Source organism: Somniosus microcephalus, chromosome 15, assembly GCF_052327205.1.
Source record: "Somniosus microcephalus isolate GS21.2 chromosome 15, FLI_Smic_1.0, whole genome shotgun sequence".
NCBI lineage: Eukaryota > Metazoa > Chordata > Chondrichthyes > Squaliformes > Somniosidae > Somniosus > Somniosus microcephalus.
Genome location: NC_141001.1, coordinates 71,660,879 through 71,674,259, shown reverse-complemented (window position 1 = coordinate 71,674,259; position 13,381 = coordinate 71,660,879). Strand labels below are relative to the sequence as shown.

Sequence of the window (13,381 nt, the reverse complement as noted above, 5' to 3'; positions counted from 1 at the left end):
TCAGTTTACATTCATTTTGCTTAGCTTTACACTGGTTTCACGTAGGCTTCAAAGCACAGAGTAACACACATGGTGACATCATGTGAAATGGGCTAAAGTGATTTTAAAGATTCATTTAGACTCAAAATTGTTTCTAGAGACATAATATAAAACGAGACATGTTGGGGCAAGAGGCTTATAAACAAAATAAACAACTGCTGTCCCAAATGGTTAGAATAAATGAAAAACTTCTAGCAGTGGCTCAGTGGAGGCATAAACCTTATACACAAAACATGTGTGGTATAAATTCAGCTGAGCATTATTTTCATGGAATCACTTACAAGTCTCCTATTTTCACTTTTAATCTTTGGCTAAAAACAATTGCCTTAATAAGCTCGATACTGGAATTCAACTACTAACTCAAACATCTGTCAGTATGTTGAAAAGTGCCAAGAGCTGCAGGTGGGAGAGATGAAGGGAGATGCTGGATGAACATCATTACCGTTACAAAATACATATACAATTCTTGTTTGTATAAAAAGTTCAAATTTAAATTCAGCTTTTATGACTTTAATACCAAATCATTACAAAAAGGTGTTGACTTTTGTTTTAAAAAATTAAACACATGACCAGTCTTTTTCCAGGAAACCTACAAATATCGTTGTGTCATTTAACAGTCAAAAGTGAGTACAAGGATTCAGAGTAATTTACATATATAGGTGCCATTTAAACTATATTCATACTTTTATGCTGTAAAGTACTATACCCTGCACACCTTATTCTGTATTACAAGGTCAGCGAATGGCTCACACTTATTTTATTTAAACAACTCCATTTATTTAAACTTCCAACCAAAAGCTGGCTACTGACAAAGGCCACGAACAGTACATCTGGGACAGCATACAGTGTAAAACTGACAAAACCTGGGGAAAACACCTAGCAAACGAGCCTAAAAGCTGCAATTCCTTGCTGGTGATAAGAACAGCTAATAGAAATTCGTTGTTTGTTTGTACTTGCTGCCACTATCGCTTCTTGTATTCTTTAACCTTCATTCATACAGGAGAGCAAGTTAATGCTCAGTTTAAAAAAAACATTAGAATATCCACCATAATTGTGTTTCAAAATATTGAGGCTCAAGGAGAAAAAATGAAAAGAAAACCTGGTCTTTATGTACAACAATTCTGTTTTATACCTTAATTCTACCACAGAGAGTTAGCTCCCTCCAAAACTCAGAATTGCACATGGTAAGGCTATTAATAGTACAATAAAAATCTGCAAAAAAAACAAATCAAATGAGTCAATATACTGTACACTTTCTACAATATTTATGTTGATAATGAATACAGAAGTGCCATCAAAATTTACAGTAAGTTCATTCAAATGTGGAATAATTGATTGGAAAGTACTGTACATTATGGTTAGTATAGAACCAAAACTTATGCATTAAGCCTTAAAGACTGATCTTCTCTTCTCCTTGATGAGATATCTATATCTATGGAGTCTTTACCAACTATCAGTCTTAGTCTTTTTGCCTGAGGAAGTGGAATAAAGTCATCTTCAAATTCGTCATCATAATCATCCTCCTCAGACGACGAGGAAGATGAGGATGACGAGGAGGACGACGATGAAGAAGATGAAGTATCATCATCCTCATCATCATCCTCTTCTTCATCTTCATCTCTGTGTTGTCTGTGCTCATCCACTTCTCCATTAGACCTCAACAAAACAGCATCATCGCAACACACACCACTGTCACAGAGGTCTTCCATGATGGCGTGTGATCGCTTAATTCCTTTATTCTGTTCCTCACGTTTCAGCTGTATCTTGAGTTTTGTAGAATTACTTCCTGAGCCTGTGGTAAACCCATTACTGAGCTTTGCTACATAATTGTTACTTCTTTCATTTTCATGGTCTTTGCTCAGTTTGATACTAATCTTGGATTTCTTTGCATCCGTTTCTTGGTCATTAGTCTTACTACTACTGCTGTCACGCCTTCTGCGCAAAGTCAACTTGGGAATCCCAGTACTGTTTTCAAGTATCAATTGTGCATCATACCTTGTGATTCGTCGTTTCTTTCTGTTTCTTTCACCTGTTGCTCTGGAATAGTCATCTTTCATTTTATGAGATTCTGAACTTTTTGATTTGTGAGAAACCACAAAGGAATCTGAAGTGCTACCATTTGATGAACCAACAGAGTCTCGGTATACAGCAGATACATCTACCAAATCAACTTTTTCACTCCCATTAAGATTGTGAATTGGAGGAGGACTTATCAATTCTGGTATAGTTTCCTCCTTCACATCCTCTTTTACAGAACAAGATAACATGTGCTCACATTCATCCAATTGTGCAGCAAATTTTTCTAGTTTTCCTTGTTGTGACCTCCTTCTGCTCAAACATATGCCATTAATTTGGCAATTTGGCCCTACATCAGATAAAGATTCTTGGATCAATGTATTTACACGGGTGCCATCACAGACATGTTGAATTGAGTCCACATGTTCACTCTCTTCTGTGCAATGAAGACTTTCATTGTCCACTGTATTTGGTTCAAGCTCCAATGAAGAAGCAATATCACAGGACTCTTTTAGGGCAAGTCTTGTTCTTTTTGCCCGCCGGGTCATGTAGGTACAAGGAACTGTTCCATTTCGCAAGCGGGAATTTTTTTTATGTAGTTCTTTTACAGAATTCATGTTATTTTCTCGAACAGCATGTCTGGTCAGGCACCTACCTGAACCTTCAACTTTTGCTGGTCCCTCTAAATCTTTGTCCTTTTCAAGTGGCAAATTCTTATAAAGAACTACTTTAGGCTCCTTAAGAACAAAATTATCCATTTCAAGACTTCTAAAAGTGGTCTTTTGCTCTGACCTTCTAGATTCACTTCTTAACCTCGATTTTGAGGGCAAAGACCTAACCGGCCTTGAGGTTTTCAGTTTCTTTGGTACCCTAGAATTACCTACAGAACATATTTTTGAAGAGGATGAGGTAGAGCTAGAGGCAGCTGATGTTCTGGGTAAAGTTTGCCTTGTTCTGCTTTTGCTATCCTTTTTCATATTGATTGATTTTCTAGTTGCAGCTGAAATATAGATATAAATAAATAAATTATACTGTAATTTACAATGTATATTTTCTAAAAAAAAATACACAAGGAAAAGATTTTACACTAGATTATCACACATATTATACTCAAGCCCAATGCCAACAGTGGTAACACTGATTGCTGCAGGAATTCCTTCAGCCTCTTCACTAGTCTAGCATTTCATCTCTCAGGTACCCTACAGACTGTAGCTGCAGGAAATGTAGGTAAATTAGCAACAGTTTGATTGTGCTTGAAATCATTTTGCCCTCATTTGCAAAGTACTATTTCTGGTGCTTGACTTGTTAATCAGAGTCGAATAATCTGTAGTTTCCCCAGTCACAGCTTTTTGATTAAACATTCGATATCAGAATTATTGGTGAGGCTGATAAAAAAAATGGGCATCAATATGGGTGTAACAGAAGGTTCAAAATAGATGTCAGCTCTCCATTAGGATGCCAACCACTTCTTGGAACATATACACATACATACACACACAGTCGCTACTTAATAGGAGGAAGAGGGGTAAGGGAAACATGAAGGTAAAAGCGGAGGTCTAGAATGGGTCAAGTGGAAAAGATCAGAAAGTTTGGCAGTCATGTTTAAGAGAATGGGATAAGAGGCAGAGCATGACCTTGAGCAGAACCCTTGCTAGTCTTAGAGCTGGTGGGAGGAAGAAAGACATCATCTAAATGTAAACCGGCAAAACATGAAGATTTAAAATTAAAAGTATGATTTAATTACCGGAGCAATGTAAAAAAAAAACACATGATGTCAGAGGTGAAGGGAAAGCTCAGAAATCTTTGTTCCACAGCAGTCTCTGGTGACCACAGCATGGAACTGCAGACTGACTCAAGCTAAGCTTCTTAAATAGGGAACTGCAGAATCACAAGCTGTTGTGACTGAAAAACATGAAAAAGAGCCGAGTGCTTTAAGTGGGGAAACCTTACTACTGCACCACCTAAAGGCGTCAAAACACAATTACAAACGTAGCAAGGCTGTGGACACAATTAACATAGAAATCTCCATAAGAAATATTTACAGATGATAGGATTTACTGACCAATACATAGGGACGTGCTGGCTACCACACTTGTTTAATTAAAAAACACTCCAAACACATCTCGTTGTCCCTATAATTTGGATATCATAGGTTAGTTACACAAGACAACCTAACAGATGATCTAACTTAAAAAAAGGAAATGCTGGAAATACTCAGCATCTGTGGAGAAACAGTTAACAATTCAGGTCAATGACTTTTCGCCAGAACTGAAAAAGGTTAGAGATGTACCAGTTTTTAAGCAAGTACAGAGGCAGGGAAAGAGGGGAGTGGAGGAAAACAAAAAGGTAAGATCTGTGAGCGGGTGGAAGGCAGGAGAGATTAAATGACAAAAGGGATGATGGCGCAAGGCAAAAGGGGATGGTAATAGGACAAGTAAAGAAACAAAAGATGGGTCTAGAGGAGCAGAACCATTACCAACACACGCTGTCCGAAAAAATGGGAGCGGTGGTTATGATCTGAAATTGTTGAACTCAATGTTGCGTCCAGAAGGTTGTAAAGTGTTCTAACTTGGCACATGCTGCAACAAATGTTAGTTAGCCTTAGATCACGTTTATCAGGTTTATATTTTTAAAAAGATGGGGAAAAAAGGACTGCGGCTGAGATTAGCATATTTAGTCTGGAAGCTCGATAAAAAAATAATTTGGCCTCTGGTTGAAATATTCTATATATTTAATACATTACATACTGGAACTTATTTTAAACAATAGTGGATTCTTCATCTTCTGTTCCAAGGGCAGACATGTCATTACTACCTGATTAAACAGCACAAAAAAAAACTTGGAACAGTGGAATGTCCACAAAAACAAGAGAAGAGCAAAAAGACTGATCCCAACTGCATTGTGGTAATAATAAGCAGGAAATTCTGGAAAAAATTGAATGGAAAAGAACCAAACTAAATCCACACGGCCAATACACTAGACATATAAAACAGACATTGACAAATGCTTCTGTTGTGTGTAATGCTAATTGAGTGGCTCAGAGAAGAAGTCTCATTGTATTTGATAATCTTGAGTTGACTAATCGACTGAGCATCTGGCTTATGGAGTGTCTCATTTTGGTAACCGCAAGTTAACCATTGCTCACTAAACCTGTCACACATGTCTAATGTAGTTGCACCATCAGTTGGCCAAGGTTGCAAGTAACAGATCAATGTTCGTCTTTTTACAGAGGAGGACATCTATGATGCATTGTTGCCAACTGACGTAGAGTAGGAAAGTTAGATATTGCATGTCAAAAGGCTGATAGTTGTATTTGTTTTTCTTAACTTTTAAAGGGAAAACAATTTATACTGAATAACTGATATGGACAAATGCTTCTGTTGTGTGTAATGTTAATTGAGTGGCTCAGAGAATAAGTCTCATTGTATTTGATAATCTTGAGTTGACCAATTGACCGAGCATCTGGCTTATGGAGTCTCTAATTTTGGTAACCACAAGTTAACCATTGCTCACAGAACCTGTCCCACAACATCGATAGCAAAATACTGCAGATGTTGGAAATCCGAAATAACAACAGAAAATGCTGGAAAAACTCAGCAAGTCAGGCAACATCCGTGGAGAGAAATTTCTCTCCACGGATGTTGCCTGACTTGCTGAGTTTTTCCAGCATTTTCTGTTGTTATTTCTGTCCCACAACATGTCTGAAGTAGCTGCACCATCAGTTGGTGTTAACTGCGTAATGTGGAAGCTCCTGGATGCTTTGGGTATCCAGAATGACCACACATGTAGGAAGCGACCAGATTGTTTGCAGTTAAGCGCAAGGTTTCTAAACTTGAGAAACAGTTAAGAACCCTGTGCCACATATAGGAGTTCCTAGAATGCACATCCTAGGTGGTGATCACTGCTCAGGCATAGTGAAGTAGTTAGGAAGGATGGACAAGAACAGAACCATAATAGAGTAAATTTGACTATCCACCAAGATAGACAGGGATAAAAGATAAAGTATGTGGTCAAAATGGGGAACGTTTCTTAGAATACATGCAATGCATATTCATCATGATAATTCCATGAATGAGAAACTAAAGTTATGAGGAGAGTTTTAAGATACTGGGACTATTTTCCCTGGAGCAGAGAAGGCTAACAAACAGGAAGTTGAGAGTTTTAATCTCACCATGTCAAGTTGTGAAATTGAACTCAGCAATTTCTGGACTACAACAACAACAACTACAATTTGTATTTATATAGCGCCTTTAACATAGTAAAACATCCCAAGGCGCTTCATAGGAGTGTTATCAAACAACTTGACATTCAACGGCATTACCATCGCCAAATCCCCTACCATCAATATCCTGGAGGTCACCATTGACCAGAAACTTAACCGGACCAGCCACATAAATATAATAGCAAAATACTGTGGATGCTGGAAATCTGAAATAACAGAAAATGCTGGAAAAACTCAGCAGGCCAGGCAGCATCCGTGGAGAGAGAAACAGAGTTAACGTTTCAGGTCTGGGACCCTTCATCAGAACTGGAAAAAGCTGGATATGTAACAGATATTAAGCAGGTGCAGAGACAGGAGGGCATTGAAGGAACATACTGTGCTTTTGAAAGAGGCAGGGAAGATAAAAATGTTGCAAATGGGAATGGCAAAATCATACAGCATGAAAAATGGGGGCAGGGGTTATAGTTTGAAATTGTTGAACTCAATGTTGAGTCCAGAAGGCTTTAAAGTGCCTAATCGAAAGATGAGGTGCTGTTCCTCAAGCTTACATTGAGCTACATTGGAACAATATAATAGGCCGAGGACTGAGAGATCAGAGTGGTAGTGAAGCGGTGAATTAAAGTGACAGGCGACCGGAAGCTCAGGGTCACCCTTACGGACTGAACGGAGATGTTCCGCAAAGCGGTCGCCCAACCTGCAGTGAGCAGCGAATACAGTGTACTAAATTGCAAGTACAATTAAATCGCTGTTTCACCTGGAAGGGGTGTTTGGGGCCCTGGACAGTGGGAAGGGAGGTGGTAAAAGGGCATGTGTTGCATCTCCTGCGCTTGCACGGGAAGGTGCCAGGCGAAGGGGAAGGGCTGTTACAGGTGATTGAGGAGTGGACCAGAGTGTCGCGGAGGGAGCGGTCCCTTCGGAATGCTGAAAGGGGTGAGGGGAAGATGCGTTTGGTGGTGGGATCACATTGGAGGTGGCGGAAATGGCGGATGATGATCCGTTGAATGCGGAGGCTGGTGGGGTGAAAGGTGAGGACAAGGGGAACCCTATCATGGTTCTGGGAGGGAGGGGAAGGGGTGAGAGCAGAAGTGCAGGAAATGGAACGGACACGGTCAAGGGCCGTGTCAACCACAGTAGAGGAGAATCCTCGGTTGAGGAAAAAGGAAGACATGTCGGAAGCACTGGTAGGGAAGGTGGCATCGTCAGAACAGACACGGCGGAGACAGAGAAACCGGGAGAATGGAATAGAGTCCTTACAGGAAGCGGGGTGGGAGGAAATGTACTCCAGGTAGCTGTGGGCTTGCAGTGGATGTTTGTCGAAAGCCGATCACCAGAAATGGAGACAGAGAAGGCAAGGAAGGGAAAAGAAGAGTCGGAGATGGACCATGTGAAGGTGAGGGAAGAGTGGAAATTGGAAGTAAAGTGAATGAACTTATCAAGTTCAGAGCGAGAGCAGGAGATGGCACCGATACAGTCATCGATGTACCGGAAAAAGAGGTGAGGGAGGGAACCTGAGTAGGATTGGAACAAAATGTTCCACATATCCCATGAAAAGGTAGGCATAGTTAGGGCCCATGCAGGTTCCCATAGCAACACCTTTAATTTGGTGGAAGTGAATGCAGTCAGAGGAGAAGTTGTTCAATGTGAGAACAAGTTCAGCCAGGCGGAGGAGGGTGGTGGTGGATGGGGACTGGTTGGGCCTCTGTTCAAGGAAGAAGTGGAGCGCCCTCAGGCCGTCCTGGTGGGGGATGGAGGTGTAGAGGGATTGGACGTCCAGTGAAAAGGAGGCGGTTGGGGCCAGGAAACTGGAAACTGTTAAAGTGACAGAGGGTGTCGGAAGAGTCACGAATGTAGGTGGGAAGAGACTGGACAAGGGGAGAAAGAGAGCTGAGATAGGAAGAGATAAGTTCCGTGGGGCAAGAACAGGCTGAAACGATGGGTCTACTAGGGCAGTCCTGTTTGTGCATCTTGGGGAGGAGGTAGAAGCGGGCTGTGCAGTGTTGGGGGACTATGAGGTTGGCGGCCATGGAGGGAAGATCTCCAGAGGAGATGAGGTCAGTGATAGTCTTGGAAACAATGGCCTGATGTTTGCTAGTGGGGTCATGGTCCAGGCGGAGGTAGGAGGAGGTGTCGGAGAATTGGCGTTCAGCTTCCACACGGTAGAGGTTGGTTCGCCAAACAACAACAGCACCGCTCTTATCATACCCTTGACATCAGCCTTCTCAATTTCTCTGCTCCCCTCTCTCACTCCAACCTACCTCCCTCTGAACTTGCAGCACTCCGTTCTCTCCGATCCAACCCTAACATTATCATTAAACCTGCTGATAAGGGTGGTGCTGTTGTTGGCGAGCACTGGGGTGATGGGGGAACGTAACATGGTGCGAGTTAGGACATGGGCGAGCACCAGAAAATGTCCATGAAAGCTGCTGGTTTGTCCACCCATCTGGCATACATGTGGCTCCAGTCCTACACTAAGCGTTTGACTCTTAATGCCCTCATGATAAGTAGGGATGAGCTATAAATACTGCAGAGGATACAAAACTTGGCAACATAGTAGATAGTGAGGAGGATAGTTGTAGATTTCAAGATGACAGACAGGATGGCGAAATGGGCAGAGGCATGGCAGATGGAGTTCAATGTGGAGAAGTGTGAAGTGATGCACTTTGGGAGGACTACTATGGAAAGACAGTACACTATAAATGGCATGATTTTGAAAAGTGTAGATGAGCAGAGACCCCTATACACAAGTCCTTAAAGGTGGCACCGCAAGTTTATAAGGTGGTTAAAAAAGTATATGGATTAACTTGGGTTTATAAATCGAGGCATAGAATATAAAAGCAAAGAGATCACGCTGGAACCTATAAAACACGAGTTAGGCTTCAGCTGAAGTATTGTGGACAATTCTGGGCACTACACTTCAGGAAAGATGTAAAGGCTTTATAAAGGGTACAGAGGAGGTTTACCAGAATGTTACCAGAGATGTGGGACTTCAGTTATGAGGAGAGGTTGAAAAAGTTAGGACTGTTCTCCTGGGAAAAGCAAAGGTTAAGAGGTGACCTAATAGAGGTTTCCAAGATGATGAGAGGTTTTGGTAGAGTAGATAGAGAAATCTATTCCCTCTGGTGAGTGGTCAATAACCAGAGATCATAGATTTAAAATCATTGGCAAAAGATCTAGTCAGGAAACGAGGAGTAATTTTTTCCATTCAGAGTTGTCGGGATCTGGAACGCTCTACGTGAAAAGGTGGTGGAAGCCGATTCCATAAATAATTTTAAAAGGGAGTTGGACAAGTACCCAAGAATGAGGAACTTACAGGGTTACGGACAAAAAGCAGCGGTGTGGGATTAAGCACGGCTGCTCTCTCAAAGAACCAGTGCAGGCACTACGGGCCGAATGGCCTCCTTTTGTGCCGCAAGCTTTTATGATTCTATGCCTTGCCAATGTTGCCCACATCCCAAGAACTAATATGGTCAAAAGGGAAAGACTATTTTTCTCTTGAAGAGTTAATGAGGAGTAATCAATTTAAAATTGTCAGAGAGAAAGAGAAAAGAAGTTTGGGAACATTTATTTATGCGGAGTCGTTAGAGCATGGAATGCTCTGCCACAAAGAGTGGTTGATCGTTTAAGGAAAGAATAAATAAACATTTGAAGCAGATGATGATACAGGTCTATGGGGAGAGAGATGGGCAGTGGGATTGGCTTTTAATTACTCTAGAAACAAAAGCCAACAGACACAATGGGCCAAATGGCCCCCCTCTGTGCTGTAAACCCCTCGGGTTCTAGGACCCAGGTTCAATCTCTGAGGTGAAACGATCTTGGTTGGGGCAACAGTTGAGATGCTACAATTGGCCTCAGTTCCTCTAGGTTAGGGAAGGGGAGGAACAAAGTTATTTTAAAACTATAGATGCCTCAGGTTTCATGGTTCTGACTGCTATTCAGTGGAATTGTGTCTTGGGGGGGGGGGGGGGGGGCAGGGAAGACTAAAGCTTGGCAATGATGCCTCTGGCACCGAACACTGCTAACACTCGAGGCCTATGCTCGCACTTGAAAAATGGCCAGTTAGAGAGGTTCCATAACGCAGGTAGATAATATTAGTTGCCTTGGCCTCCTAACAGAAATGTACCCCTACAGAAGAGTCAATGCCTTCAGGAAAGGTGGCTTGGGAGAAACTGGCAGAAAAAGATGGAAGCAAAAGAAAATACACTACCTTTTTCCTGAGTAATCTCTGCATCAGTGTTTGAGCTCACAGACTGGTTGTCAGAGTTTTTTCCATTATCCCCCAACTTTTTTAATCTGTTCAAACGTTTGTCTGTTTCTCGGAGTCCATACTTGCTATTTATGACCGGTACAGGGTCAGGAAGTCCAGGTTTTGATCGGAATGCACCTTGCCCACGCCTGGAGGAAGAAAACAAGCCACTTTAAGCTCTCTTGTAGCACAACCATGGGCATTTTTCTGTATATTAAGTTGTAATATCACAAAAGCACATACTGCCTTAAATACTGATTAGTTTTATTCAAATAAAAAAGTGGAATAAAAAATGCAACTCATAAGCTAATCTAAAATATAAACTTAGATAAAAACTCTTAAGAGGAACTCCACCCTATTTTAAAAACTGTAAATCTGAATATATCTATATCAAATTTTGGGTCATAAAAGTAATAAAGTGCCCATTTTGTGTGAAGAAAAAAAATGGCTGTTTAGCTAGACTATAAGCTCTAATGGTGTCCTACCCAGAATGCCCTGTAGGCAGGCAGGAGCAATGTCATCCCCCTGGTGGTGAAAAAGTGCAACATTACAAAGCTGAATTTATTTACAGCGCAGCACAACAGGTGGTCAGAAAACAGGGGATTTTTGTGAATGAAGGACTGAAATTTGCTGTTTTACATATAGGGTAGAGTTCCCATTCAACTACAAAGAAGTACTGCTCCATATTAGATAATCAAATTACAAAATAGCATTTCTTACCTTTCACAAGTATAGCATTCACAGAATTCATTATTTTCCCCAAAGAAGCCATCCCCATAGTAACAGGAGATTTCTTCTCCCGGTTCAATATCTCTTAATGCTTTCACACAAGCTGTATCCCGACCAGTTGATACAAACTAAGGTTAAAAAGAAATAAAACAAATATATATTCTTGTTTGGCACAAATCTGATTTTGTGTTTCACAAAAGAAAAACAAGTTGAGGATAGCAAAATCATAGTTTACCTTACAGTTCGGCCTGCAGTCTTAAAAGAACATCAAATTGGGAAAAAAACAGAATAAAGCCATTAATATTTCATAAATGCATTTAAAACAAATACGTTAAAAAATAATTGATCTATTCAGAATACAATTTGTAGACATATTTAGTCAGCTTTGCTGTGCCTGACCCGTGAGTATTTGACATTTTTATAAGGTTCCCATAATGAAGTTCCCACTGCTGTCCCAAAATGTCTCACACTCAAACTGTACCAATACAAATTTTCCACTTTCCAATTACATTTCTGATTAGTCTGGTGTTTCCAATGTTTCAATGAGTAATTGCACTCCTTGGTGTGAAATTGAGCTACAGACCAAGGAGCAGGAAACAAAAGTCAGCCAGGGTCCCTACTGCAAATTGCTATCCAGTGAGCTGGAAAATGCAAGTACAGGAAACTCTCATTTAAATGGCACCTAAATATCCAGAATTCTCTATTAACCGGCAAAATTCATACTCCGAAAACAACACCTCAATAACCGGAAATGTTGCCGAGTCCGAGTCTCCCGCGGTGGCCGAGCTAGTCAGTGGGGGTAGTTCTCCAAACTGCCACTACTCGGCTTCTTGGCGCTGTCGGAAGTCGGAACACCTCAATACCCCTGTAACAGCGACCAGTGGGCGCCGCAGGGACTGGAGTGCATTATCAACCCAGAAAACCAAATTTTAATTTGATTTGTTAAGTTTTAGTTGAACTTTTGTTTATTTACAGTCCAATTGTTTTTTTTTTCCGGGTCCAAACAAAAAGAGTACCCCTGTAACAGGAGGCTGACTCTCCCGCGCTGTATACAGTCATTTACTGTATAAGTTTTGTTTTACTGTTAAGTAATTAAAGAGTTATGGATTACCCTCAACTGGCAGTACTGTACTTAATCAAGCATCTTCCACCATCCATTTAAACACAAGATTTGTTGGTGAGTACCCAATTACTGTAAACTGCACATTTCTTGATTTTTAAAAATTTTTGTTTGTTAAAAATAGCCTCGTTAGATAACCCTCTCCGTCATCCGGAATTTTTAATCAACCGGCACCGTCCCGGTCCCGTCGGTGCCGGATACCAAAGAGTTTCCTGTAGAAAGACAGGATCAAGCTCACCTGTGATGCCTGCCAATACTCATCAGCTAGAGTCACAAATGCATTTTGGAGTGTGTCCCAGTGTATGATTAGCATCCTGATGGCAAGATGGTTCATATACTCCACCGAACATAAGTAGGAGGAGGAGTAGGCCATACGGCCCCTCGGTCCTGCTCCGCCATTCAATAGGATCATGGCTGATCCGAATCTAGACTCACGTCCACTTCCCTGCCCTCTCCTCGTAACCCCTAATTCCCTTATCTGCTAGGAAACTGTCTAAAGTGGCTAAAGAAGCTCTCATTTCCCCCCCCCCCACCTGTCCCTGATAAATGGTCTGCTTAGGTAGCTGTTCTCAATCATGGTAGTCATGACAGCATTCTCAATAGTCAAAAAGGTTGTCGGCTTCAGCACATAATCTAGGCTGACACTCCAGTGCAGTACTGAGAGTGTGTTGTTAGGGGTGTTGTCTTTCACATGAGACATTAAACTGAGGACCCAACTGCCTACTCGGGTGGATGTAATTATTGCCTGCATAACAATAATTTGGAATATCCTAAGGACGTGAAAGGCACTATATAGATGGAAGTTTCTTTCTTTAAAGGTGAGGGGATATGGATAAAAGAGGGGAAAAAAGTAGCCAGGGTTCCCATTCCTGATAATTATCCAGTGAACCTTATTTAAAGCAGATGTATGTGGAAGGGATTAAGTTTAGCCGTGATGGATCCCCATAGTTAAACAGTCTGCCAACACTTACAGTGCAGACTTATGGAAAATGGTCATTTGGGCCACATATCA

General features: G+C 41.3%; 1 protein-coding gene across 5 annotated transcripts in view; it reads right to left on the bottom strand.

Moving 5' to 3' along the window:
* Positions 1 to 533: 533 nt before the first annotated feature.
* kmt5b (lysine methyltransferase 5B) overlaps positions 534 to 13,381 on the bottom strand; it is a 50,859-nt gene continuing 38,011 nt past the window's right edge. For all 5 annotated transcript variants that reach the window (XM_086008000.1, XM_086007998.1, XM_086008002.1 and 2 more), the window contains 4 exons: positions 11,485 to 11,504; positions 11,241 to 11,377; positions 10,482 to 10,669; positions 534 to 3,055 (listed from right to left, as the gene is read on the bottom strand). In XM_086008000.1, coding sequence (XP_085864126.1) covers positions 1,416 to 3,055; positions 10,482 to 10,669; positions 11,241 to 11,377; positions 11,485 to 11,504 — 1,985 coding nt within the window. In that variant the 3' untranslated portion in view covers positions 534 to 1,415. The remainder of the gene's footprint in view (positions 3,056 to 10,481; positions 10,670 to 11,240; positions 11,378 to 11,484; positions 11,505 to 13,381) is intronic.